We start from the raw sequence: 25,814 nt of genomic DNA, 5'->3' as shown, positions 1-25,814 counted from the left end.
GCACCCTGCAAGAGGGTAAAGAGGGGCGGAGCGACGTAAGGACCACGAACCGGAGATCCTTTGAAAACATTGAGGTTGTGGACAAAACATTTAAAAGACCTTGATCGACGATTGACTGATTTAAAATATACGTTACACCGTAGAATAAGGGTGAGTCCTATCTAATGCAATTTTAATTACGAATCTGTCTGCAGTTATTGGAAACAACCATCTTAAATATTAAAGCCCACCTCGCTATTAATGTAGCGGCGGACGAGTTAGCATTTTGCTAAAATGTAACCTATGTATGTATGTATGTAGTTAGTTAGCTGGGCGTGTGGAAGAAGGGCGTGCGTGTTCAACTTGTTAAGCATCTCCTTTGAGTTTGTACCCATATGCTACCAACTAATGTATGCTTTCACTGTGACAAAGCGAAACAACAAAGCAACAATTTGATATCCTACATGATCACAAGAGCAGACGGCGAAAACGGTCTGAAGGCCATACCGTATGGCAAACCCACAACAACGCACTAGCAAGCGGGGTTCACTTACCTTCACAGTAGGCTAATCTGTTTTGTTGGAATTAGGTGTTCCTTCTTCTTTGTAGGCTAGGATACTATGTTAAATTGACTATTGTAGCATACTACGTGAAAGCTGTGGTGCCTCCTCCCTTGAAGACACTGGGATTAGCCTATATATGCAACGATAAGCCTAGCCTACTGTATGGCTTTACAGTGCGATTTGTTGCAAACCCCTTACTTGTCATTGTAACGTTAACGTTGTAACGTTTTGGTATTGCGCACTGGCTTGGCCACATGAGTTTTGTGATTGTGAAAATAACTGAGCGCTGAATTGGAGTTGTCAATGTCATTGTTATCCGAAGTCTCCTGCTGTAGTTTGTAGGCTAGCCTACTATTGGTGGAATGTATTAGGCTGCATGAGAGCTGTCCTACAGGCAACTGTCCCTTCATTTAGTGCTGTCAATAGAAAACATTGTAGCCTGTTCAGTTGGTCTTTCATGTTTTATCTGACAAGAAACGGGGCAATTTGTGAGCACAATTTTGTGTCATCTCTTCTGGCATCAAAAAGGCACAGGCCTTGGCCAACTGCATCAAAGTTTTATTATGTCTGTGTTATTTCTCCACCTTTTGAACTGTAGTAACTGCAGTTATGACTCATGCATTGTGTCTGAGTTAAGTCTTTTTTCATGCAAACCACCCTGTGTCTGATACCCACACACATGAACTTGAACAGGATAATTGTGGGGGCCAATATTATGCATGCATTATTCGTAGGTAATGCACTTGATCTATTTTAGTCCTTTATCACACCTTTATCACTCTTCTTACTATTACGCTTGATCTGTACATCTGTACAAATTACTATCCAATATACCAGTATAGTATCCAATATACTATGTCTCTCTTTCTGCTCTGCTGTCTCTCCCATCACCAACCCCTTTTGAGAGATGAAAATCTATTCCACATTTTTTCAGTGCACATGGTCACACAGGATATTTAGTTTAGTTGTTCATAATGTGAAAAAAAATATTATCTGATTGTAACTCTGAGTGGCAAAGGCATTGAAGAAATATGATTGTGTTGGTGTCTGGCGTCTGGCATTTCTATTTTGGTGCAGAGCATGGATTTATCTAGGTGGTGCAAGGTTTACTGCATGCTGTTTGTCTGCAAATGCATTCTTGTTGATTAGTCCCTAATGCTGCCAGAGCAGCAAGAGAGCACAATATTCAGTGAAAGTGTATTCATGTATTTTAAGCCATTAGCAACAAACATTGAGGTCAAGGTACTTCATTGAACCCAAGGTCTAAAGGCCCACAGCCCTTCTTCCTGATTGGGTAAAAAGATGGACACACACACACACACACACACACGCACACACACACACACACACACGCGCACACAATAATTTACGTCTAGGCCTACTGCTGATCCAGGATTGTTTCCTGAATTGTTGGTTTAGGTTGTGAAAAGGGTCTTCTTATGTTTAACTTCGCCACACCCAGATTAAGATAAAGGCTCATGCTCCACCCTAACCCATCAAAATACACACACACACACACACACACACACATCGCTCATCTGCTCCACAGTATGCCTGAGATAACCACACACTCTTCGACTAACTAGGTCAGATATGGTATTTGGTGTATTGATGACAGTATCTATTCATGTTCTGGGTCTGTCAGAAATTGTCACTTGTTTTTGTGACCACACCAACTTTATAATCTCAGTCAACCGTCCCATGTTCTTGTGTTTCTTTACAGACTGGTATACTATTGAGTTTATCAATGCACAGTAATGATGAGGCCTATGAGGGCAGTATGATCTCACTCTGTGTAATACAAATTTTTTTTTTCTACATTCCACAGTACATAACCATTTTCCAACTTGAATCAATCCTAACTGTTAAATGTACCAGTTTTGTGTGGCATGGATCACCAGATAATGTATTGTTCCATCCACTGTAAAATCAGTTATCCCATGCAGTTATGTAGCATAAATGCTCTTCCTTCACAGGAACAACATAGGCTGATTATTGTTAGGCGTACATTTCCAAAAGACCCTAGAAACCCCTAAAGATGATAATGGATTTAACCACTGACATTTAGTCAGTTGCCCATTTACAAAGTCCTCATGTTCATTAATTCACACTGTTTTACTGTGCTCAGTGCATTTGCATGCATTCTCTTCTTTTTGCCCATGTTTCATAAGGTTTTCAGAGGCCTTTGAGAATCACAGCAGTTGGCTGTAAGAGACTTTCGGGGTTGGTAGGCTTCAGTGTTGGACTCTGGCTGGCCTTCGTCAAAGCTTTTTGTGCCTCTCTGCCCCGAGGCACTGCTGGGAATTGGCCTATATGAGAAGCTGTTACTGGCAAAGAGATTGTGTGGGCAGACGTTCAACTCTGTCAGAGTATTTTTTGAAGCAATAATGCCATATTACTGATGCATCAAAATTTCTCTGTTAATAATGATCAAAGTTAGTGGCGATCTCTTGCTTCACACAGTTATAGCTTTCAGAGCTGTAATGTTTTCCTTATGTCATGTTGCAGTTCAGGGAATTTGGAGGAAGGGGAGGGAGCATGGGCTGACCCATTTTGGGTACATATGTGATCACTTAAATCATGACCTCATCAGTTAATGTATCGCACTAGGTGCCAGAGCCGAACTGGCTTGAATTGATGTTTAATCTGCTTGTTTTCCTCAGTCGCATCCATATCCTTCTTTATCAGGGCTTTTATATTCCTCAAGAGTTGTTTGCCTGGGTCTGTGGGATATGGATATGCTGACAAAATCTAGAGGCCAGCTTTGATGCTGAATGGTTTAGAATAGATCACAGTTTCAGATAGAATTGTTGAGCCATTCCGTGGCAAGGGTTTTAGTGTAGGAGGAGATGACAAAATGTTACATAATAGAAAATAGGTATCCAAAGGTTTCTATGGAAATGTTCATTGTTTCCATAGTGACCACAGAAAAAAACTACACCTCTGCACACTTCACTGAAATATGACTGGTGACTGATAACTGAGAATATTTTTGCTGGTGCTGTTACAAACAAGCACAGAACATGTAGCCTACTTCATTTACAAAGGGTGAATTTATGAGATTTTTCTCAGCTCCCTACCAAAATATTTTTTTGCTACATCTGTACAAATTACTATCCAATATACCAGCTGGGGTTAAATGGTTCAGTGACCGTACAATTGAATCATGAAGGAAACCAGTTGCCTTCTCTGCCAGATTCACACATTGGAAATTCTCTTGCTGGTTAGAATTTGCTAATAAACCAACAATATTACCATGCTACTCTGAGGATGGTTTAAGATCCCAGCGTTAGAAGCGTTCCTTTTCACAAAATAATGAGATGTTTCACTCATCCCTCCAGTCTGCAGTCTCCATACATTTGTTTTGGTTATGTTTTTGGTTTTTGGTTATAAACACCTAATCATGTTAAATATGCTGAATCTTGATAACCAGATGATCAAAGAACTGCACATTTTCTGTCCAACACATTTACACATTATATTAAACCAGCATTAAGACTGTTGGTCATAGATTCTAAAGCGTCTACAACACATTTTTATCAATCCAGTTTATTTACTGTGTAGTTTTGTGTTCTTGCCTGAAAGTGTCAGAACAACTTGTCATCATCAAGTTGGCTACACCAAGTTTAGGAGTGAACAAGTTTGCTAGCATGTATTAGTGCCAACTGGTGTTGGTGTTTGTAAAGCAAGTCTGTTGCCTGTTGACCAGTTTGTGGTATTTGGCCTCACTGGCTACATCAGCCTATCCATTTAACTGGTAATGGGATTGTTAAGTAGTACCTTAGAATTGATGGGATTTTGTCTAGAATGGTTTTGTAGCTTCTCTCTCCCAGCGAGCATGTGTGCTTTAAAATGGTTGCACTGTGGGATGCCTACGGTTCTGAGTAATCCTTCAGGCTTTAGATGTGATAGGTGTCTCTGATTGTGTCCCTCTGGCGCTGTGCTTGTGTTCATTGTTTAGAGACAGCTGTGGTCAGTGACAGAGGAATAAGCTGGTGCAAAGTGCTCCCACACTTGGAGTTGGGGTTGATTGGGGATTGACATGGAAGGCACTGCCATGGGTCTCTCTGACAGACTGTAACCTGATACAGGGTGGCCTTCATTCCAACAGTATAAGGCCTGGCTGCTAATTCACTTCTGTTCAGTGACTGTGGACGGCGTTTTAAGTTCATGCATTGGCAACTATTTCTGACAATGTATTTGTTTCCTGACCTCTCTTTTAGGTATTATCATTTTTGGTGTAATCTTAATCTACAGATGGTCTGCTTCTTTTGCACTTGCAATGGCTCATTATGTTCCCAGAGTGCTGAGATGCTCAAGAGTACTGTTGGCTAAGATGTAACAGCTGTCCGATGCTCAGAGAACAGTTTTGGGAGTTTTGGTACAACCAAAATAAGCTAGAGTTTCACAAATATCACATTTATACCCTATTAGCACTCCCATCAATCCTGAACAGGAAATGGGAGTGCACTTACTTTTATTTAGTCTAATAATGTACATGAATACATGGCTTTTAATGAGAATGCACCTTTTGAAAAGTGAACTCTTCAACATAGGGAACAGTGCTGTTAGTAGAGGCTCCATGCAGCCTTTCTGTGGGATGGCTGTGGCATATTCCCCTGTGACCCTCCTCCCTCGCACTGCTGTGCTGTGCTGTGCTGTGCTGCGCTCAGGCAAAACAGGTTCACTACAGATCAACCGAAGGGAGGTACTGTTACACAATGCTTCAGTTATTTCCTGCTTTGCATCAGCGAGGAGGGCGAGGGCTGCTACTCAACTCTTTGTCCTCTACAAAATCATCTCTCTCTCTTTCTTCCTGCCTCCCTCCTTCTTTCTCTCTCCCAAAGCTGATCTTACTCCTAATGTATTTTGGCTTATAACACAGAGAATTTCTGGCATGGCACTCCAAATGTATTGCATCATTCAAGGAATGTGTTAGATTACATTTCCAAACTTCAGAGAGAGCTTCAATGCTTGGACATTAAATAAATCAATATAGATGAGTCGGAAATCTCCCCTACTCTCTCAGTTTTGCCTGGCCTTGGACATTATGCTGAGAACTGCACTTCTCTCAGAAAACAATGTCTTTCTTTAAATGTCAGATTTGCAACTGTACAAATACTGTAGATTTCATTTTTGGCTTAATCAGAATTCTCTCAGACAGTTAATTGCCAAAGGCTCATTCCTCTCTGATTAGTGTTAATTAGTCACACTGTGCTTTAGAGATGAAAGAAGAGTCCAGTTTGCATAAGCACTCAAACTAGCCCTGGAGTTGAGCAAGATTTGAAGTAGCACATAGTGTAATGTGTGTGTCTGGCTTGGCTTCTTGTGATTCAGAAGTCAAGCCAATGCAGCCTCACTTCATGAGCAGCTTGGCATGGTTCTGGCTTGGTGATGGGTTGTCATGGCAGCAGAGTTGAGTTGTTTTTTTTAATTGGATGCTTAGCAGAGGACTAATGGCACTGTGGTTTTAGCCAGCCAGCCCCCCCCCCACCCCCGTCTCTGTCTCTGTCTGTCGGTCTCTCTCTTTCCCTTTGTCATTGTATAAATGTCCATTTGCTCCTTTGAATATTACCACTGTACTTAAACAAATCTGAAAGCACACCATATTCACATCTTTATTAGAGTTAGACATTTGGCTGCTTTGTAACATCAACATTGCGACACTGTTATTTTCATAGGTGTTCTTGTGTGATCATAAAAACTCAGCTGCTTCATTGCATTGTTCTTATTTTCCTTGTCTGCCATGTTGGTAATGTTGTTTCCATTCGTAAGAAGCATTGAAAGCATGTTTTCTACTCCTTTCTTCAGTTTTTCTACAATATATGTCAGTTAAGCACAACTTTGTGTCCTGCTTTGCCGCATAAAACACTCCTGTGTTTGGAAGTGTCTCCGTTTCAACAGGATGTAACTTTAGATGAGGTCACTTAGAACTCCATGATGGAAGGTTCCGGCTGTGGAAGGATGTTAAATAAGCTTAGAAGCTTAGTGCCCCACTGTGAGCAATGTTTGTAGTTTTCTGTTGTGATAGACTGGTCAGTGAGTGCAAGTGTCTGACACAGAGGATTGTTGAATATCAAAATGTGTTCTTGTCCCCCTGTCCTCTATAGGATCAGTCATCAGGATGAATGGAGATTCAGGTGCTGGGGTGGTGACAGCCCCCCCGCCCACCAACCCCCCCCACAAGGAGCGCTACTTTGACCGTGTCGATGAGAGCAATCCCGAGTATCAACGAGAGAGGAACATGGCACCCGATCTACGGCAAGACTTCAACATGATGGAGCAGAGGAAGAGGGTTTCCATGATCCTACAGAGTCCGGTTAGGCTCCCTCAAACACACACTTATGCACGGCTACAATCAAACAAGCTGTTCTCCTGTCTTTCATAGACACAAGTGATCTAGATAGGGGCTTCTATTGGCATACCCCTTATAGGGTTACCAAGGTTACCAAAATGGTAGTAGTGCACACAGAAAAGACCAGCTGACTAAATTTGAATTTGTAGAAGTGTGGAATCAGCCATCACAGAGCTTGTCTGTTTATGTGGATTTACTAAGTATGCAGCCTGACACTTCATTAGGTCCTTTCAGAAGTACAGCCTTCCACAGTGTGTCCATTGATCAGGGGACAGGCTAAACTTGCACGGCTCTGAAGGGAAGTGGATGAAGTGGGGCAGTGGTGCATATCTCCCTCTCATGACTACATACACATGTTCCTTGCCATTTTAAAATGACTTCAGTTCATTAAAAAAGTTAGCCATTTTACAGTAGGTGGACACACAGGAATAACACAGCTGAGAGGCACCCAAGACTTCATCACACATCACACAGGGTATTGCTTGAGGTGTCAAAGGCTCTATCCATGAGATGCTTTGTCCTGCCACCTGCAGGACCATGATCAAATTTGGTCCCTGGCCCTCAAGTCTCAGATCGCATGATGTAGGGCTGATGCTGTAAGTCCATGTTATGAAAGAGGGGAAAGTGGAAGCAATAAGCCCCAAGAAAGCGTTGGTTAGTGACTTTAGAACAACAAGGGGTGTTGTTAGGCACGATGTGAAGCAGCATTTGGGAAGGATTCATTTTTTTGGAGATATGCACATGTACCAACTGATTTAGTGTTAGTAGTATCAGCCTTTATTCACTGATTTGTCAACAAAGATCAAACTGCAACTGGCCTTGTCCTGTGATGTCCCTGTATTTCTGCAGGCCTTCTGTGATGAGTTGGAGTCCATGATCCAGGACCAGCTAAAGAAAGGGAAAACACCCACCAGTCTGCTGGCGCTGCAGCAGATCGCTGACTTCATGACCACTAGCGTGCCCACCATGTACCCAGCGGCCCCACAGGGGGGCATGGCTGCCCTCAACATGAGTGAGTTCAGCCCCAAACAGTCCATTTCAGTGACCATAGTTAATCTCACCTCCTGTTTTCTTTTCTGGTATCAGAGAATATCTACAGAACACAATATTACCTGCCAACACATATTCCCATCAGTCATAGTTTTCAAAGACCTTGTCACGGATATTCTCAAAATGTCTTGTTGTTCCCTTGGTCAGTGTCTCTAGTAAGCATTAAGCTTGGGCAGGGTGAATGCTTCCACTGATCCTGCAAATGCATCCCCACTGTCCTCCAGATTGACCCCTGTCTCATACAGTAGCATGTGACTGGATTAGGCGGTCATCTCAGGGCACATGCCCTGATGCAGCCGCTGCTCAGTCACATGAGAGAAAGAATGAGTCCTATTATCTGTTATGAATATTATGAAACCACAATCACCATCTGATTTCGTAACACAACTCAGCCTAAAAGTTTGAAAAGGTTGTGAGTGTTCTACACAATTGCACTGAACTGTAATTGTATATTCGGATTAGTGGGACCGACAAGACAGACAAGGTCTGATTCAGAGCAGAATTCCTATTGTTACATTTATTTTGCTCACACATTTATGTATTTACAATACGGGGAGGACTTCTTCTTCTTCTTCTTCTTCTTCTTCTTCTTCTTCTTCTTCTCTCTGCCTCACAGAAGCAATGCATTGTTTTGATTATCTTCTTCAGTAGGCACAGCAGTAATCACAGTAGTAGTTCACAAGTCTATTCATAGATTACAGTTCATTTTAAGATGTTGAATAAATGCGTAGTAATTCTATGTTTATGACCCAGGTCTGGGAATGGTGACTCCAGTGAATGACCTGCGCGGCTCCGACTCCATTGCCTATGAGAAGGGGGAGAAGCTTCTGCGCTGTAAGCTGGCCGCTTTCTACCGGTTGGCTGACCTGTTTGGCTGGTCTCAGCTCATCTATAACCACCTGACTGTGAGTACTGTCCACCCAACAGTCACTATGGCTATACCGGAAGGATACAGATCTTATGTTGCTAAAGAAGATGACAAATTCAGAGATCAGCTGTCCTTGATATACAAATTCTGAATATCTAGATAATTAGAATCCTAATTACTTGTAAGGTTTTTATTTCATCATTTAATTACAGCATTTGACGAGTGAGCTATACATGATTCAAGCTACCCCTCTTTTTAGAATGTTGCTTTGGGCAGTTAGGGAGACATCCTTGTAGGGATGCTTGAGCTCTGTCTAAAACTGTAGATATATAGTGGGTGAGTCATCAGATGGTTGCCTGGTATAGCTGAATGTGCTCAAGTGGCTTTCAGCTGTACATTGCTAAGGTGTGTTGCTGTGTCTCATTGCTCTTGTCCAATAGGTCCGTCTGAATTCAGATCAAGAGCGGTTTCTGATTGTCCCATTTGGGCTTCTCTACAGTGAGGTGTCCGCCTCTAGTCTGGTAAGACCACTCTTCCTCATTTATGTCCTTGAGCAGTGTGTGTATGCAAGTTTTCACAGGAAGTATCTTTGTGTTTTAAATTGCATGTTATGTGTAGAAAAGAGCACACATTTAATGCATATGCACTGTGGCTACAGCCTCTATCTTTAGCTACCAAGTTGTTCAACTCAAGAGTTTCTGTTTAAGTATTACACAAAATGTACACAATCCTATTATAAGCTAATTGCCTGCTATCACCCATTTGTCCCTGTAACTCCTCCACAGGTCAAGATCAACTTGCAGGGGGAGATTGTGGATAGAGGCAGCACCAACCTTGGTGTGAACCAGGCTGGGTTCATGCTTCATTCCGCCATCTATGCTGCGCGACCCGATGTCAAGTGCATTGTGCACATTCACACGCCTGCTGGAGCCGCTGTACGCATCATATTCCACCCCCCACCCCCCCAACCCTTTCCTCCTCCTGTTTCATGCCCTGCTCTTCTACCATCTGTCTCCAATTTCCAAATTATGTCAGTGATTCACCGAGACAACATAGTCGTGATGATAGACTTGATCATTTTGTTTGCTATTAGTAATATCAGAGTGGTTGTCCCTACTGTAGAGTTTATTATATAGTGTGTAATAAGTCAAATATCAAATGCCAGTATTTCAGAAGATCACAGAAGATGATTCAGTTGGAGAAGCTTTGTGTTTTCCTAAGAGAGCATATTAGTGCACTTCCAAGCACTGTCTATGTGCTGTCCTCTAGGTATCAGCCATGAAGTGTGGCCTGCTGCCCATCTCTCCAGAGGCCTTGGCACTGGGGGAGGTAACCTACCATGACTACCATGGCATCTTGGTGGACGAAGAGGAAAACGTCCTCATTCAGAAGAACTTGGGTCCCACAAGCAAGGTATTGGTCAGAGCTCGCACCTTTTTACTAGACATCAGGGTGATGTCCACTGACCGAGAGATCCATAATCACAGTTTCATTAAGAATAGACTTTTAGCCCAGGCCCCAGGCCGGCAGTGCAAAGTCTCAGAAGCTTAACCGCTTGAACGAGGTCTGGTAAAGGGAACACACAGTGGCACTCTCAATCGTAGCTGCTGTTTTTTCACAACTTGGTCAAGGTATCAGTATTTTTTGAAGACTAACAGCTGTGTTTGTGTCCTTGATTTTTTTTGTTTGGTTGTTTCATAGGTGCTGATCCTAAGAAACCATGGGCTGGTGTCTGTTGGTGAAACTGTAGAAGAAGCCTTTTACTATATTCATAACCTTGTAACAGCATGTGAAATTCAGGTATGTTGTTCAAATGTCCATTGTGTGTGTGTGTGTGTGTGTGTGTGTGTGTGTGTGTGTGTGTGTGTGTGTGTGTGTGTGTGTGTGTGTGTGTGTGTGTGTGTGTGTGTGTGTGTGTGTGTGTGTGTGTGTGTGTGTGTGTGTGTGTGTTGTTTGTGAGGGAGACTATTTGTCTTGGAATATTGTACTTGTTATGGTGTCACCCAGCTTCATCTTTTCCGACAGGTGCGTACTCTGGCTAGTGCAGGAGGACCTGATAACCTGGTGATGTTGGATCCGGAAAAGTACAAGGCCCGTCCCCGGCACCTGGAGCCAGCCTCAGACCCGGCCAGCACCCACCCTAAGTGGCTGGTCGGAGAGCAGGAATTTGAGGCACTGATGCGGATGCTGGATAATCTGGTAGGATGACCTCATCTTTGATACACAGTTGGGAATCATTCAGTAGCAGAGGGGATTTATATGGATTGGGATTTATTCTTGAGAGCAACTGAGTTTCATTTCACAAAGAGAAGGGGCCATCAAATTTAAAATGGTATGATTTTATTCCCGTTCCTCATGTTTTGCATATCAACTCTTTGTCTCTCTGTTCTCTCTCTGCTCTCTGTCTATCACTCTGTGTATCTCTCTCTCTCTCTCTCTCTCTCTCTCTCTCTCTCTCTCTCTCTCTCTCTCTCTCTCCTCTCCCCCATTTATCCCTCTGTCTCCCTCCACAGGGCTACCGGACAGGTTACCCGTACCGCTGCCCTTCACTGCGCGACAAAGCTAAAAAGTACAGTGACGTAGAGATCCCCCCCTCAGCCACGGGCTACTCGTACGCTGAGGACAGTGACTCGGGTGCGCGCTCTCCCCTCAAGCACAGCTTTCAGCGGCAGCAGCGTGACAAAAGCCGCTGGCTGAGCTCGGGCCGGCCCGACGAGGCCTGCGAAGACGGGCCGGACGGCGGAAGCCCAAAGGCGAAGACTAAGGTGTGGACGAACATTTCACACGATCACGTCAAACCCTTGCTGCAGTCTCTCTCGTCCGGTGTCTGCGTGCCAAGCTGTATTACCAACTGCTTGGTCTGTGCCTACCTTACTGTTCATAGTTAGATGTACTGCTACTATTTGGGCAGCTGGCGGGCACCATGAGGCAGCTCCTGACCATACGAATCTCGATGTTTCGTCCTCTTCCCCTTTCTGACCCTCTGTCTCTCCCTCATTAGAAAAACATGGGCCTCTGGTCTCGGAAAGATGCCCTCTAAAAGCATCCCCATCCTTCTCTCCCCATTCAGAGCATAAGGCTGAGGCTGAATTACAGATTCCATAGCCCTTTGGCATTGTGTTTTGAGGTTAAATTCCTGTAGTGTCTCATGCAGTGATTACATGCAATCTGTAATCTAATCTGTCAGAGCCTGATGTTTCCCTCCATGACTCTGTGCTTCCTGTGACCTTAAGGTAGCTTCTTCTGTCTGTCCACCCTCTGGTCAGATATAGAGCCTTAACAACCCCGTCACAGCTAATGACCTCAGGGTGCCCCCCAGCTGCCTAATGCATGCTATTTTGCATGAGTATTCAGATGCATTGTGGGTAGCATCCTGGAGGGCTGACTGACTGATGCATGTGCCCATGTGGGCGTGGCTGAATGGTGTTGCTGCTATTACAGATTCCCTCTTGTTTTGTGTTATTCCTGTGTGCTTACGTTTCTGACACTCAATGGTCCCCTCAGAGGGTTTGCCAAGAGCCCTGACTCAAGTGTTAGTGACCATGTTTCCATCATATGTATGTAACTCATCCGATTTTGGAACTGTGTCTCTGAATTCTCAGGAAGCACTCATCCAGAGGGGCCATTTGAGAAAAAAAGATGTCCATAAAACCCCACAAATTTCAGCGTGCAATTATGTTTAGGATTCTGTATTAATAAGTCCTCCATAGTTTTAGTAATTCTAGTTTCTTCCTCTGGGTGGTGTAAAGGAGTTGAGTTTTTGAGGACTCAAAGCTCTTAAAAGCAGCAGAGCAGAACAGAACCGTGTTTATCCCCAATCGTCTCTGACCCCATGAGACAGCTACCTGTCTTCGCAGCTGGTCCTTCTCCACCTGAACTCTGCAGCTTTAAAAGTGAAGCCTCAGAGTGAAGGGAGGTGTGAAACACTCCAGAGGCCCTGCCCGTGGGTATGAGCTTGAGATCCCAGGAGTCACTGCCTGCTTTTTACTGACTCCAGCTCCCCTCCCAGTCTACCCAGTTGTTTTCCTACCTCTCTTTTGTTCCTTATCAGTTTCATTGGCAAGTTGTGTTGGCTTATTTTGCTGGTTCTATATATCTTTTTGTTGAACGAAGATAATTTCTATCACTGGAGTGTTCTCGAGCATGAGTGTTTTGTTGAAATTTAGGGGGAAGAAACAGTAAACCAAAACATCTGTCCCTTAACTCTATTCAAACTTTATTCAAATGATTATCTCTAGTGGGAAAGTGCAAGTGTTGTGTTGTGAGACTCGTGATCAGTGAGTATCTCATGTTTACCTGTCCATCCCATCCAAGCCCCTTCTTCCATAGACACCTATTCATTGAGCTCAATCCTAAAGTGAGAGATAATACACCATACTCATGCTAAGCTCTTTCCCCGCCCTCTGCTAGCTTTATAAAGCAGACCGCACATCCAAATAGTGCTTACGTGCATGACTGATGGTGATGCTATATGCATATGCAGTTCATTCCCTCATTTTAAGGGTAAAATGATTGTTGATCTAGAACTAAAATTCCAAGGATAACATCTCTTACCTAGGATAACATCAGTGATGATAGAATGGATCTGAATGACTACTAGTTGGCACAAACACCTCTATGTTTCAGTAGATTTTAGACCATTCATGCAGAAGAAGTTTGAATTAATGTGTTAGTTCTCTCTTTGGCCAGCTGAGCAGCCTCTAGTACAGGTGTGTGTGTGTGTGTGTGTGTGTGTGTGTGTGTGTGTGTGTGTGTGTGTGTGTGTGTGTGTGTGATGATTTGTCGGTGATGTCCACTCATGCCATGCGCCACTCGGCTTCAACACTCCGCTTCGTAAGCCAGCCATCATATCACTCAGCACTTCTCTCACCCCCCCCCCCCCCCCCCCCGCTCTCTCATCCTGTGATGCCTTTGGTTCCTCCTCTGTGTCTTTCTTTTACCTTATGGTCTCTAGCACGAGTATCAATGATGATGATGAGGAGGGGAAAGCCATAGTGCCTCACTGAGGCGCTTTGTCATTGTCAGGCTATTAAACACACTAGTGTCGCACTCCCGTAGCACACAGAGCTCGCTAGAGATTCTAACTGATTTCTTACGTACTGTCAGTCCATCAGGAGATGGTGAACGAATGATAATGATGTGGATGTTTAGCCACAGCAGTTGGACCCATCTTGAACGGGAATGAGATTGTATAGTGAAATGTCATCAGATCCTAGATTGCACAGTAGACAGGGAGAATAGGTACAGCTCTGTTCTATTGTAGCCTATCTATCTATCCCACTCCACTAAACATTACTGACTTACTGCAGCATTTGGTTCATGGCCTGTCTAAGTTTCGGTTCAGTTACAGACTGCCAACAGGTTGGATTGTAGGATTTTGATTAACTGCATCATCATTGGTTCACTGCTCTTTGATGTGTTTTAGGTGTTCAAATACGTTTGGTTCTGTTACTATTGTTCTGAAAAGCATGCCTCTCATTCTACTACGTTAAGCTTGTCCTTGTTAGATCTTTATTTTTTCTCTGTGTGGTCTTTTTTCTTTTATAAGTCTGTTGGGTGTTCATTGGTTCATTTTAATCTTTCATTTGAACCATACAGTGGACCAAGGAGGAAGGACTTCGACAGGCTGCTGTGGCCAATCAATTCGTCCCACTCAACACAAATCCAAAGGAAGTTCAGGAGATGCGAAACAAGGTATGTAACAGCCCCTCAGCTATTGACAGTGAGGTAGACACTGGTCACTTACTGTAGCTAAGGTATTTGTGTGGTCATAGATTGCAAATTGAGTACAATAGCTGTAGAGCAATTTATATAGTGTTTGCGGCTAAAATAATACTAGCCACTGAGAGTAGTAGGTTTAATGGGTGAAATGACAAGACACCTCAGGTCATTACTGAATTGTTCTGGTCATCTGATCCATGCAGATCCGGGAGCAGAATCTGCAAGACATAAAGACAGCTGGACCGCAGTCCCAGGTGCTGTCTGGTCCTGTGGTGGACCGGTCAGTTGGCCAGGTTAGTCTGCACTGATCCCTCTCTCCCAGTGTGCCTCCCTCCTGTACTGCCTGTTGGTGGTGTTTAACTGTGCCATTATTTTCTGATCACAGAGGGTGACTGTCTGGCAGGTAAGTACAGGCTGAGCTGACCCACAACTCCTGAGGGATTGTGCTCATGACCGCTGACTTTGCTTTGGTTTGGTTTTGTTTGCTGTGACTTACTCAGTTGAGTTTTTGTTTGATTTGAATCGGCTTGAGGGCAACTCAAGCGTCTTACTTTAGTCCAGATCACCTCCATGTGTCCATGTAAGATGAGTTTGCATGGCTCTCTCTCTCTCATGCCGCTGTGTCCTCCCCTCTGTCCTCTGTCCTGCGTGTGGTCATCATGTTTGAGTCCGGTCCAGTGGGACCTCAGAGAGATTGAGTAGTTCAGTAGAGAGAGAAATTGGTTGGATCGGTGTTCAACATACTTTGAAAAGTGTTCACTTACTCTACTCGTGCAACATAGATTAGGGTTCATCCACTACCACTATACCGTTGAGTACTGTAGCCTCATTTGCTCATGGAAAATGTTAGAAGAACATGTATAAAAATTCCATTATTACCTCCGATAAGGAGATAAATGTTTTTTTTTAACCTGTTTCTGTGGGTTGGTTGGTTTGTTTCTTGACAGGATAATGCAAAAACTCCAGACCCTATTTTCATGACACTTGGTGGAAAAGTGGAAAGGGCTTCAGAATCCATTCAGTTTTCAACAAATCAAACCAATTTCGTTTCACTTTCGCTAACATTGCAAGATATGGCATTCCCAGGGCACCTGCAATCAGTTTTGCTTTCTGAAATGTCATGGGTTCAAGAAACACCTTGCCACCAAATATTATGAAAATTGGGACGATAGTTATTGCATAATCCTGCTAACAAACAAGCTAACAGACAAACTAATGAACAAATGGATGTGTGTAAAAACATAACCTGTGTGGCAAAGGATTTCATCTTATGAGCTTAGAGGAGGTATTAGAAATGCACAATTAATCCATTTGAAACTAAATGGCAATTTGACCTGATGCTATTAGCTCCTCGCAAAGGCTGCAATTAATTGTGTAGCTTGCAACTTTGTCCCAGTGGTTAATCTTGTCACATCTATGATTGTTAAATTCATGAAATCCTCCTTGTGTGACAGACAATGAAGATCACCTAACAAGACCGCTGTGCTTCTCATGCGCCCCAATCAGAAGTGCTGTGCTACTCATGCACTAGGCATGCGCCCCAATCAGAAGTTGACCAACTTAAAGCAACATTCATATTGAACTGAAGCTTGTGTAGCGCTAGCCAGCTGGTATGTAGCGGTGCAGTATGTATGTCAGGTAAAGCTCCCTGTAGATGCCCTAAGATACGCGCTGCTAAGAGACGTTAGCACCCATGGGCTTTGGCTCCCTTGCACCCGCTAGGTGCTGCAAGTTGCGGGTTCGAGTCTGGGCAAGTGCAGGACTGAGCTATGCAGTCAACACAATGCAGATGCAATGCCGTTGCTGTTGTAGATGTATATAGATGGGTTTCTCTGTCAGTATGTGATCTTCCTATACTATTTGTATTAAAGCATTGTGACAGAGGAGGTTATTGACCAATACATTGTCATGGATTACTCATGTATCGGTTGTATGTTTGCTTCTTTTTGAAAGACTGTGTTGTGAGTAATAGTAATAATATAACATGGCAAAATACTAGAAAGGTTCAAGACCTGTATTAGATACACTATGACCTGCAGTATCATGCTGGAGTGCATGATGGAGAACATTTGTATTGCTTGTGATGCTCGAGTTTGCTTCATTTGCTTATCTGCATGTGTATCCCTGATTTTGTGTGTGTGTGTGTGTGTGGGTGTTTGTTTGGTTGTGTGGCTGCATGCTTGTGTGTTAAATTGTTGGTTAGTGCAGTATTTTAGGGTATGTGATGCGTATGAAATCCTGTGCTTGGATGGTATGAGTGTAAGCTAGTATGATGGCATGCATGCGAGAATGAGTGACAGTGATTATTTGATGGTTTGAGGTGAATGTGTGTGCGTGTGGGTGTAAAGTGGAGGAAGAGGACATCTGGTGTGCTTGTGTTGCAGTGTATGTTCTATCTAGCATGCCGATATGCCGGGTGATTGGGTTCTGTACTCCTCACCCGGTTTGCTGTTGCAGGACGCCCCTCTGTCTGACTGCACGGACTCTATCGATGGCCTTGATCTGTCTGAGCAGGTCTATAGCCCTGCTAGGTCTATTAGAAAGGTACATCAACAGACATGACTAGCTGCTAACTCACACTGTTCCTTCCTCTCTCCTCATTTGGTATCTTCTCTGTCTGGTGACTAGTCCACAAGCTATATACTCATTATCTATACATCTCATTTCATGTCATTTCATTTATTATACAGGAAAGGATTAACAATTCAAAAAGTAACAATTACAGTTACAGTTAAATGGGCCTAACTCAGTTAAAACATGTTTACAGCAGGTTCCTGTTCCAGCACATACATGACAGAGATCACATCCCAATGCAGTCAGGACAAAAAGCACAACAATCCAATCCAAACAAAACCTAGCTAACGGACGTCAGCAAGGCTAAAGATAATACAAAACAGACAATACAGATGGCTACAACAAGTACACTTTCAAGGGGGAGAGGATTTGAGCGGTGTGAGGGTTACATATCCTTATTGACATCATGCATTGTTTGGTTGTTGTTTTGGTACTCTCTGATGCCATAGTTACGTTCAATCATTTGTCTTCCATTCAGCGTGAAATCTCATGTATGGTCACCATCATGGTGACTCTTAGCTTCTGACTGTTGACTCTAGTGACAGTAATCACTATTTGCAGCACTTACGTTTGCGAGGATTATTCCTTATTCTGACTTTGACCAAGAATGTCCATGGCCCAATTGTGTCAGCTGACCTAGTTAGTGAACGTCACACAAACATGACTGTTCCATGGAGGATTTTGTATGGGTTATTCTGACTGTGGTTTTAAAACTCCTCCATCTGTCACTTCTATAGTCAAGCTGACTGGACAGTTCTGGTCTTCCTTACAAGCATGAGCTGTGTATGATCAACTGACTTATAATATTCACCATTATTAAAAAATATCACAATGGGTCAAAGTTATTTGAATGTCTAGATTGAGTATAGTGTTGTTAAACTGTTTACACACAATATATACCAACGATTTTGCTTGACTAAAAAGAAGCTACTCTGCGTTTCCCTGCCTTATGTGAGGTGAATGTGGCCAGAGGGTTGCCAGATTCATTTGAAGGTCACAACTTAATTTGTCCTACCGGTCTTAAGATTTTGCTTCCCTTCTACCTCTGCCCCTCTGTTTAGGGGGAACTAGTGACTGCCTCCAAAGCCATTATTGAGAAGGAGTACCAGCCACGAGTTATCGTCAGCAAGACTGGACCGAACCCGTTCACCAAGCTCACAGACCAGGACATGGAGGAGTACCGCCGGGAGGTGGAGCTCAACCAGAAAGGTGTGGAAGGTAGGGCTGCATCCATTGCTAGGTCTCAGGTCTCAGAAACGGTGGAAGTTAACAAGAGAAGATTAGCAAAAGATTTTTTCTTGCCCTGGTGAAAACCAACTATATCACAATGGTCACTACAGCTAACATGGCTGATGTTAAATGAAGCATTGGATGCACTCGATTGTACTTTTTTGTCATGACTTTTTTTTTGTCCTCCCTCTCCTAATGTTTTCATCCTACCAAACCAGCACACTTGCACTTCTAAGCTCATCAAAGAGCTTTTGGAGAACCTGTTGTGTTGTATTCAGTACAGGTTGAAAGCAGGACCCCTTCCAAGCCCAGGCTTACTGGAGAGAGTAGTTCCATCCCTTGCCCTGCAGGGGACCACGTGAGGTTAACCCTCAGTAAGGCAAAGGCAGATGAAGAGTGCGAGGAGTCCACCATCTTGGCTGCCACGTCCTGCTCCTTCGCTCCCAGCCGAGACCGGGGGTCGGGCTCCAACTCGGCCGAGAGGAGCTGCTCATCCCCAGGAGGGGCCACCGCATCCTCCCACTCCCCCCACAAGGACTTTCACTATGCCGTACTGCGAGCGTTGAGCTCCAACACTCAAATGGCGGTTGAGCGTGAGTCTCCAGGTACAGGGGAGCTCTTGTCTGCCTGCCTCGCCTCCGTCCTGCCCCACTGGAGCCACCGTCTGTGGGGCCGGAGTCTGCCCCCCCCCCCCCCCCTCCCCTGTCTTGTCTTCCCCAGTAATCCGGTGCCCTCCTCAACCTGTATCATCTCTTTCCCCACTCCCTTTCCCGCCTCTTCAAAATGATTTATCAAGATACAATTAGCTATGATTTCTCCACGCAATCTTTGATTTCACTCTTGATTGTGGTCTACACAGCGGACTTTGGCAATGTTGCAGTCTTTGGCATTTGAGGCAAAGTGGGCAAAGGGACTACTCTCATCTTCTAACCTGGATTTGTTGTGTGCTGGGGTTCGTTTATTGTGGCACTTGTACTAATAAAAGCAGTTGGTGGGCCCTCAGCTCATCCTGGAGATGGTGGTGCTCTATGAGGTGGAGGTCCAACGCTATGTTCCCTTGTGGGTGGAGATGGTGGTGTTCTATGAGGTGGAGGTCCACCGCTATGGTGCCTTGTGGGTGGATTCCTTTGACTCTTCTGCTGTCTGCTCATCCTGCTCTAATCAGTCCTTGCATTTGTTTCTGGTTTGTGTGCTCACCTCAGTGGGGTATTGCCATTGCAATCTGATGAAATGTCACTGGCATGAAAAAAAGAGGCATTGCCAAACTTTCAATATTTTAGTACTTGTTATGGAATTTATCTAAACAATTTAAGTGCTGCCATTTAGTCAAAATTTCAGTGTGATTTGCTCGCTGAACTGCAGAATGATGTATAACAGAGATAATTACTGATTCCCGCCGGAATAACAAACCAAATGTAAGCCTGTAAAGTGCCTAAATGGACTGAAATGTAGCCAATTAAAGCAGTGCAAAGCCCACCATTAAATGATGCACGTTTGTGTCGCAGACCAGCAACAAGAGCCTGAGGAGGGCGAGGTGAAGGAGCAGAGCCCCACGGTCACCCCTCCCAGTACCCCAGTCCGACCAGAAGAAGGTGGGTCTTGCCTGATAGGCCGGTCACTTCCAAGCATGGCTTTTATGGGTTGTGTTTATTGTGTGTCTGAAAGGGCAACCCTAGGAATGCTTTCGATCTTGTCTTTGTCTTTTAATTGTATGTTCTTAACAACCATAGGTGTATAATACTGTTTCATATGGGTAATAATAGACCAAGAGGTTTGCTGTATACTAGAAACAATTCATAATTCTATAGTATATCCGTTTCACTTACTAGAAGGATAATTTAAAGGTATGTTAAAGGCTAATGGTGAGCTAAACTATTAAGAGCAGAAACCTTAAGAATTTGTGAGTGTTGACAAACATTCACAGAGGACTCAAGGCAAACAGAAAACTGTTTGCAAATGTTTGTGAATTTGAGCACACCTGAGTTTGAGGAGGAAGTTCTCCACGAACATACAGGGGAGCTAGACAAAGGGTTGCTGTTAAATGGAATATTTAGTGTATATATACTCTTTTGATCCCGTGAGGGAAATTTTTACACAAAATCGTCCAAATTTAACTGTTAAACATGCCCACCACTGTTTGCCAAATTTGAACATACCTCAGAGGTGTAAACTATATTTCTCTCCAAGTAAATTGATCCCAAATAAGTTGATTTAGCTGTTGGGGGGTGGCTGTTTAGGCTAACCAGACTGAGGCATTACAGGCTTTAGGAACCATTGCTCGTTAGTAAGAAGGTGACTGAACACATACTTGTGTTTTGCAGACATGCAGATAGTAACTGAAATGAGCTATGTTGAATAAGAAATGAGTCAAGATCAATTTAGAAACTAAGAATGAAATAATTGTTACTTTTCTTAAACTCATCATGATTCTGTCTATCTTCCCTCTTTCTTTTTGAAGATGTTATTTCTCCTCTTGGTCTTTATTACCTTTGGATTACACATATACCTGTTACTGTTTCCCATGAATCCCGAAATAATTACAGCAGTTTCACAAATCTGTCATTTTGTGAAACGGCAGTAGTTTTTGTGATATGGATAGCCATTTGTTATGGAGACAGACAGGGGCTTTAGAAATAAATACATGAATAAGAGATATGGATTCAAATATGAATGCTTTTTTCACATGCCCTTAAGGCATTGTGTCAGCTGACTGTCACTAGTTCTGTCACTAGCACTGAGCTTACATACATTTGTATAGCACCAATGCAATTTCCAATTGGATTGATTGAATGAAACTGAATAAATATTTTACTAAAGCCTGTTAGAGGACTTCTCAAAGATGTTCGAATCAATTTAGAATGAACATTTTTTACAGGTATAATCTAATCCACTGCCTTTCAAGGATGTGCCACTTGTCTGTATATCTTCCACATCCATCTTTTCATACTCATCTTTCTGGGGTCTTGTAAGAATGGCTTCTGTCCATTCTTTTTTTCCTGGTGGTCTGTTTTGTATTTCATTTAACTCCTTTTGTTTGAACACGGTGGCTGTGGTTTGGACTTGCATAGACATTGTTGCTCTTTCTTCCTTGTGGCTGCGTTACAATCAGGAGAAGGAAATGCAAAAGAGTACCTGTTGCCCTAGTAAGTATGGTCCCCCTGGCCCTCATGCTTGTGCTCTGCTGTAACCTCTCTCTGCATGGCTTCATTCACCTGCCTCTCTCTGGCCTTACTCATCTGCAGGGGTGGATTCTCTCCCTCTCCCCTTTTACTCCCTCTCCTCCTCACACACACTCCGGTCCTTGACCCTCTATGTTTCCTAATGTTCACTGGTGTCACTCTAGAAGCCCTCTAAATCAGTCAGCTTAATAGTTTGTAGTTGTCCTCAACAAATGGAAATGTAAGAACATTACTGAAGCTTCATAAACATGAGGATCATTAGCATCATATCTATGTTTTATGAGTCCTAATTATTTATGAATCTGAAGCATTGGAAAGCAAAAGCCTGCTAGTTAAATTCACTAGAGTGCTTTAAGGTGGACCCAGCAACATTTTTCCTATCAACGTATAGATTTGACCTCTTAACCTTTTTTCTCTTGAGTTACATTTTTGTGGTATTTTAAGCAAACACTCCTAGTATGCTGAGTAAAAGTGTAACTGTTTTAGCTTAAATGTTGTAGAACTGTCTTGATCCAGGTAAGGTATGTGTTTGACTCGATCATGTTTCTGTTCCAGACAAGGCCTTCTTCAGGTACATGGTTTACTTTTTATTGCTGGAGTGTAGCCCTTTCCTACTGTAAATGCCGCATTGCTTTGCAGCCTGTGAAGTTTTGAGCACTGCATAACATTTTTAATTCACAGTATTGATCAGGAAAACTTGTTTCCTACACATAGAGTATATTTAATCAAAGCTTCCAGTTCAGCATCAGTTTTAAATATTAGATCTCAGACTGTGGATCAGATTCTACATGATCAAACAGAGCAAAAACTTCAAAACATTTGATTAGCCACCATGAGCAACCAAAAATTGTATGTGCTTATTGACTGGTTCTTAGATAGGCTATGCTGAGCTACAGCTAAATACACTGTGCTGCATTGAGTCATGAATGGCAGGTATGAACATAAACTGGACCTGATTAATATGTTCCACACAAGTTGGTGAGCATAATGCTGAGCTCTGTTCTTGCCCGAGACAGATGCAACTAAGAACCTAATTACAAGATCAACTTCTGTGAGTCCAGATGTTTAGCGTGATTCTGGTCTCTAAAAAAATTCTCCATTTGGCTTAATAGTGAGTAGGGCATTTAAAATAGTTTATTTTTGTATACTGCGCTCTCCAGGCAATATGGCTGAGACTATGACAAACACTATATGACTATATCAAACAAAATAACTTTGATCTGCAAATACCTGTGCAGTGCTTGTTTGCTTAAGAATGTAGAATTCATAGAGAAGTAGCTTGCTCTTGTTTGTGTGAGGGAATGACGTGTAAGTCTTCAGCAAGAATTGGTAAATGGTCCCAAAAGCTGCCAAGCATTTGCTCTGTCTGAGATCCTCTGTGTCTCCCCCCTACCTTCAGAGTCCCAGCGAGATCAGACCTTTAAGGATGAGAGTGACGCAGCCACACTGAGACAGACCCTCCCCGATCTGACCCCAGATGACCCCTTCGAAGCCCCCGCACTTCCCGCTGAAGACTCTGGCCCAACCCAGGCAGACCTTACACAACAAACGGAAGGGGATGAAGCAGGCGGTCCTGATGATGCTGCCGACCAAGGCAGCGATGAGTCGCCCAGCAAATCCCCCTCCAAGAAAAAGAAGAAGTTTCGAACACCATCCTTCCTGAAGAAAAACAAAAAGAAGACCGAGACCTAGCTGTCTGATTTGGGGAAAAGGCCTTTTTCCTCTGTTTTAGTTGAATCTTTTATATATGTTCTCCTACAGTGCAGTGTGTGCCAATTTTTTTTTTTTTTTTTTTTAGAACAGTGGCTCAGAATTCCTTTTAGTTTTGTTAGCGGCTTTTACTGATGAATGACTGCATCATGTCTGCTCCAGTATGGTCGTGTGGCTTTTTTCGCATGTTTGTTTTGGCCCACATATAAAGTGAGCTGTTGATTTGATATTTTTAAGAAAAGACGGCTATACCCAGTTAATCACCCGAATGTATTGGGATTGTATAAAAATTGTACTCAAGTGTCTTTTAAAAAATGAATGCAAAAATAAGCTTTTAATCATGCTACTTATGGTATAAAATAACAATTATGGATTTACAAAATGCACGGTGCTGATTTCTGATGTATATTACATGCAATCCTGTCATTCTTTGGAGATGGCCATTTGCATTGTCTGATGAGGCTAAATATAATCATGACCTCAACAATATATTATGGAAAAATGACAGATGAATGCTAGAAGTCATGAGCAAATGTATTGGGCTTTGACAGGCTCTCACCCCAAGGCCACCCAAATGGAAACCATGAAAATGCAATCTTCACTGTACCTTTACTAGCCTGAAGTTGAGGATAGGCCTAGTTTGAAGTAATGTTTTACTGTGTTTTAATTATTGAGGAAAACTATATGCAGTTTTGTTCTTTTGTTTTTTTTGTATTATTATTTGTTAAATTACTCATGTATTACCTGAAGAAACCATCAGGCCCCTAATCAGCGCAAGCCGTGTTTGATATTAGGCTTCCCAGGGACAATGAGGTCCCCCAGATGTGTTTGATATTAGGCTTACCAGGGACAATGAGGTCCTCCAGACGCCAAATAATGGAACCAAAAGAATCTTCTACTTCACAAATTCACACAATAGGCTAGGCTACTTTCAAATGGCCTTTTAATGGAGTTTTAATTTGTGACTACTCTTTACATGCATTACATTCATATACATCAGATACATATGCATATACACACATCACTGTAGGAAGTACACTGCCTGGCCAAAAAAAAGGTCACACACTCTAATATTCCGTTGGACCGTCTTTAGCTTTGATTACGGTATGCACTTGCTGTGGCCTCGTTTCCACAAGCTTCTGCAATGTCACAACATTTATTTCCGTCCAGCGTTGCATTCATTTTTCGCCAAGATCTTGTATTGATGACGGGAGATTCGGACCATTGCACAAAGTCTTCTCCAGCACACCCCAAAGATTCTCAATGGGGTTAAGGTCTGGACTCTGTGCCGGGTGATGATTTTTCATGCTCCCTGAACCACTCTTTCACAATTTGAGCCCGATGAATCCTTCGAGTATGCCCGTGCCATCAGGGAAGAAAAAATCCATTGATGGCATAATCTGGTCATTCAGTATAGGTAGTCAGCTGACCTCGTTTCTTTGGGCACTTTGGGTTGCTAAACCTATACCTGACCAACTGCAGTAACCCTAGATCATAGCACTGCCCCCACAGGGAGGCTCTTACCTATTTTTCTTAGTTAAATCCAGGTGGTGACCTTTTTTTGGCCAGGCAGTGTATATTCCCTGTAAAAAGTCTGTAAAAGTAGTTGTGCCTCATGGGGATCAGACAGAGGAACTGAGGAGCATATGCCCTTAGTCTTCCTATCCTTCCCTCTGTTCTGGTCCAGAGAAACAAATGAATTAGTCAGACTTGAGAACAAGGATATTGAGATGTACCATACCCATAAAACTCTTAAGTCTTTAGAGTTTGTGCTTTTCATAAGAATAAGCATCTGAGCCATTCTTAACGCATTATGTGTGTGAAAACCACTGTGAGAATCCTCAGAAAACCACTGCCTGACACAGAGATCTGTTGCTTCCCTCTCAGCAGAGTGTTTGTGTAGTAACGTTACCACTCTGTTCAGGGCAACACAAAGATAATTAGGACACCACAGTAACTGTGAGTAGGGTACTTAATGCAAACTGGATTTTTGTCTTTTAGGTTGGCTAAGACTGGACCAGTTATTACCACACTAATAAGGCTTGGTTAGACCACTATTAAATCAGTATGTATTTTGTGCAAACTGACAACATAGACGTTTCTAAAAGGACTGCATGGCATTAAAAGCTTAAGCTTGTATTGTTTATTTTCTGTACATTTAATGCTGTATCCCTGTTTCTTCCATAATGTGCCCAACTGGCATTTTACATATAGCCTAATAACATGACTAAGTCACACTTTGTTTTGAGTGTTTAGAATTAATTATGTTGTTTTATTATAAACATGCAGCTATGTTGAACCTGTTGTGTTCTGATTCCTTTCTGTGAACATCTGCATTTCCATGGAACTGTTTAATTTGTATCCATGATTAAAATTCTCCTTCTAATCCCAAAGTTTGAAAGTGTGGCCTGTTCATTAAGACTCTTAATCACTCTTGAATGTCCTAGATTAGGCTATATCCTTTTATCCTTACTCCTACTTCCATCTGAATGGTCCTGTGGGCTGTGGCCATGTTTATATGGATGAGTCACTCATGATTCTTGTGTAGGCCTAAGCAGTTATCTCCCAGGCAGTTATCTCAAAGG

The 25,814-nt window shown here is 42.9% G+C and overlaps 1 protein-coding gene across 19 annotated transcripts; it reads left to right on the top strand.

Annotated features, from left to right (window-relative positions):
- On the top strand, nucleotides 1-25,622 carry add1 (adducin 1 (alpha)). 19 transcript variants are annotated; one of them, XM_042060664.1, is made up of 20 exons: nucleotides 1-150; nucleotides 6,653-6,861; nucleotides 7,747-7,909; nucleotides 8,701-8,852; nucleotides 9,256-9,336; nucleotides 9,601-9,750; nucleotides 10,085-10,228; nucleotides 10,517-10,615; nucleotides 10,841-11,014; nucleotides 11,329-11,673; nucleotides 14,414-14,509; nucleotides 14,740-14,829; nucleotides 14,922-14,939; nucleotides 16,994-17,080; nucleotides 18,172-18,328; nucleotides 18,619-18,945; nucleotides 19,846-19,932; nucleotides 21,450-21,483; nucleotides 22,075-22,090; nucleotides 22,919-23,045. In XM_042060664.1, coding segments are annotated over exons 2-19 (2,400 nt in total). In that variant the 5' UTR covers nucleotides 1-150; nucleotides 6,653-6,666; the 3' UTR covers nucleotides 22,076-22,090; nucleotides 22,919-23,045. The 19 variants fall into 19 exon arrangements, 15 of the variants coding, with proteins under 15 accessions (XP_041916598.1, XP_041916596.1, XP_041916597.1 ...); XR_006021936.1 differs by having other exon boundaries at nucleotides 11,329-11,580; nucleotides 21,450-22,090; nucleotides 22,919-23,050; XR_006021933.1 differs by having other exon boundaries at nucleotides 21,450-22,090; nucleotides 22,919-23,050.
- Nucleotides 25,623-25,814: the final 192 nt, after the last annotated feature.

This window comes from Alosa sapidissima, chromosome 13 (genome assembly GCF_018492685.1).
Source record: "Alosa sapidissima isolate fAloSap1 chromosome 13, fAloSap1.pri, whole genome shotgun sequence".
In the NCBI taxonomy this organism is placed as follows: domain Eukaryota; kingdom Metazoa; phylum Chordata; class Actinopteri; order Clupeiformes; family Clupeidae; genus Alosa; species Alosa sapidissima.
The sequence above is the reverse complement of the archived record's forward strand: the minus strand, read 5'-3'. Positions and strand labels throughout refer to the sequence as shown.

What these genes read in the sequence shown, in the direction of transcription:
- add1 (XM_042060657.1), top strand. Translation starts at nt 6,667, where the DNA reads ATGAATGGAGATTCAGGTGCTGGGGTGGTGACAGCCCCCCCGCCCACC. An exon ending in ACACGCCTGCTGGAGCCGCT is followed by an intron (nt 9,751 to 10,084) that starts GTACGCATCATA and finishes GCTGTCCTCTAG; the next exon opens with GTATCAGCCATGAAGTGTGG. An exon ending in CTGCTAGGTCTATTAGAAAG is followed by an intron (nt 17,081 to 18,171) that starts GTACATCAACAG and finishes CCCTCTGTTTAG; the next exon opens with GGGGAACTAGTGACTGCCTC.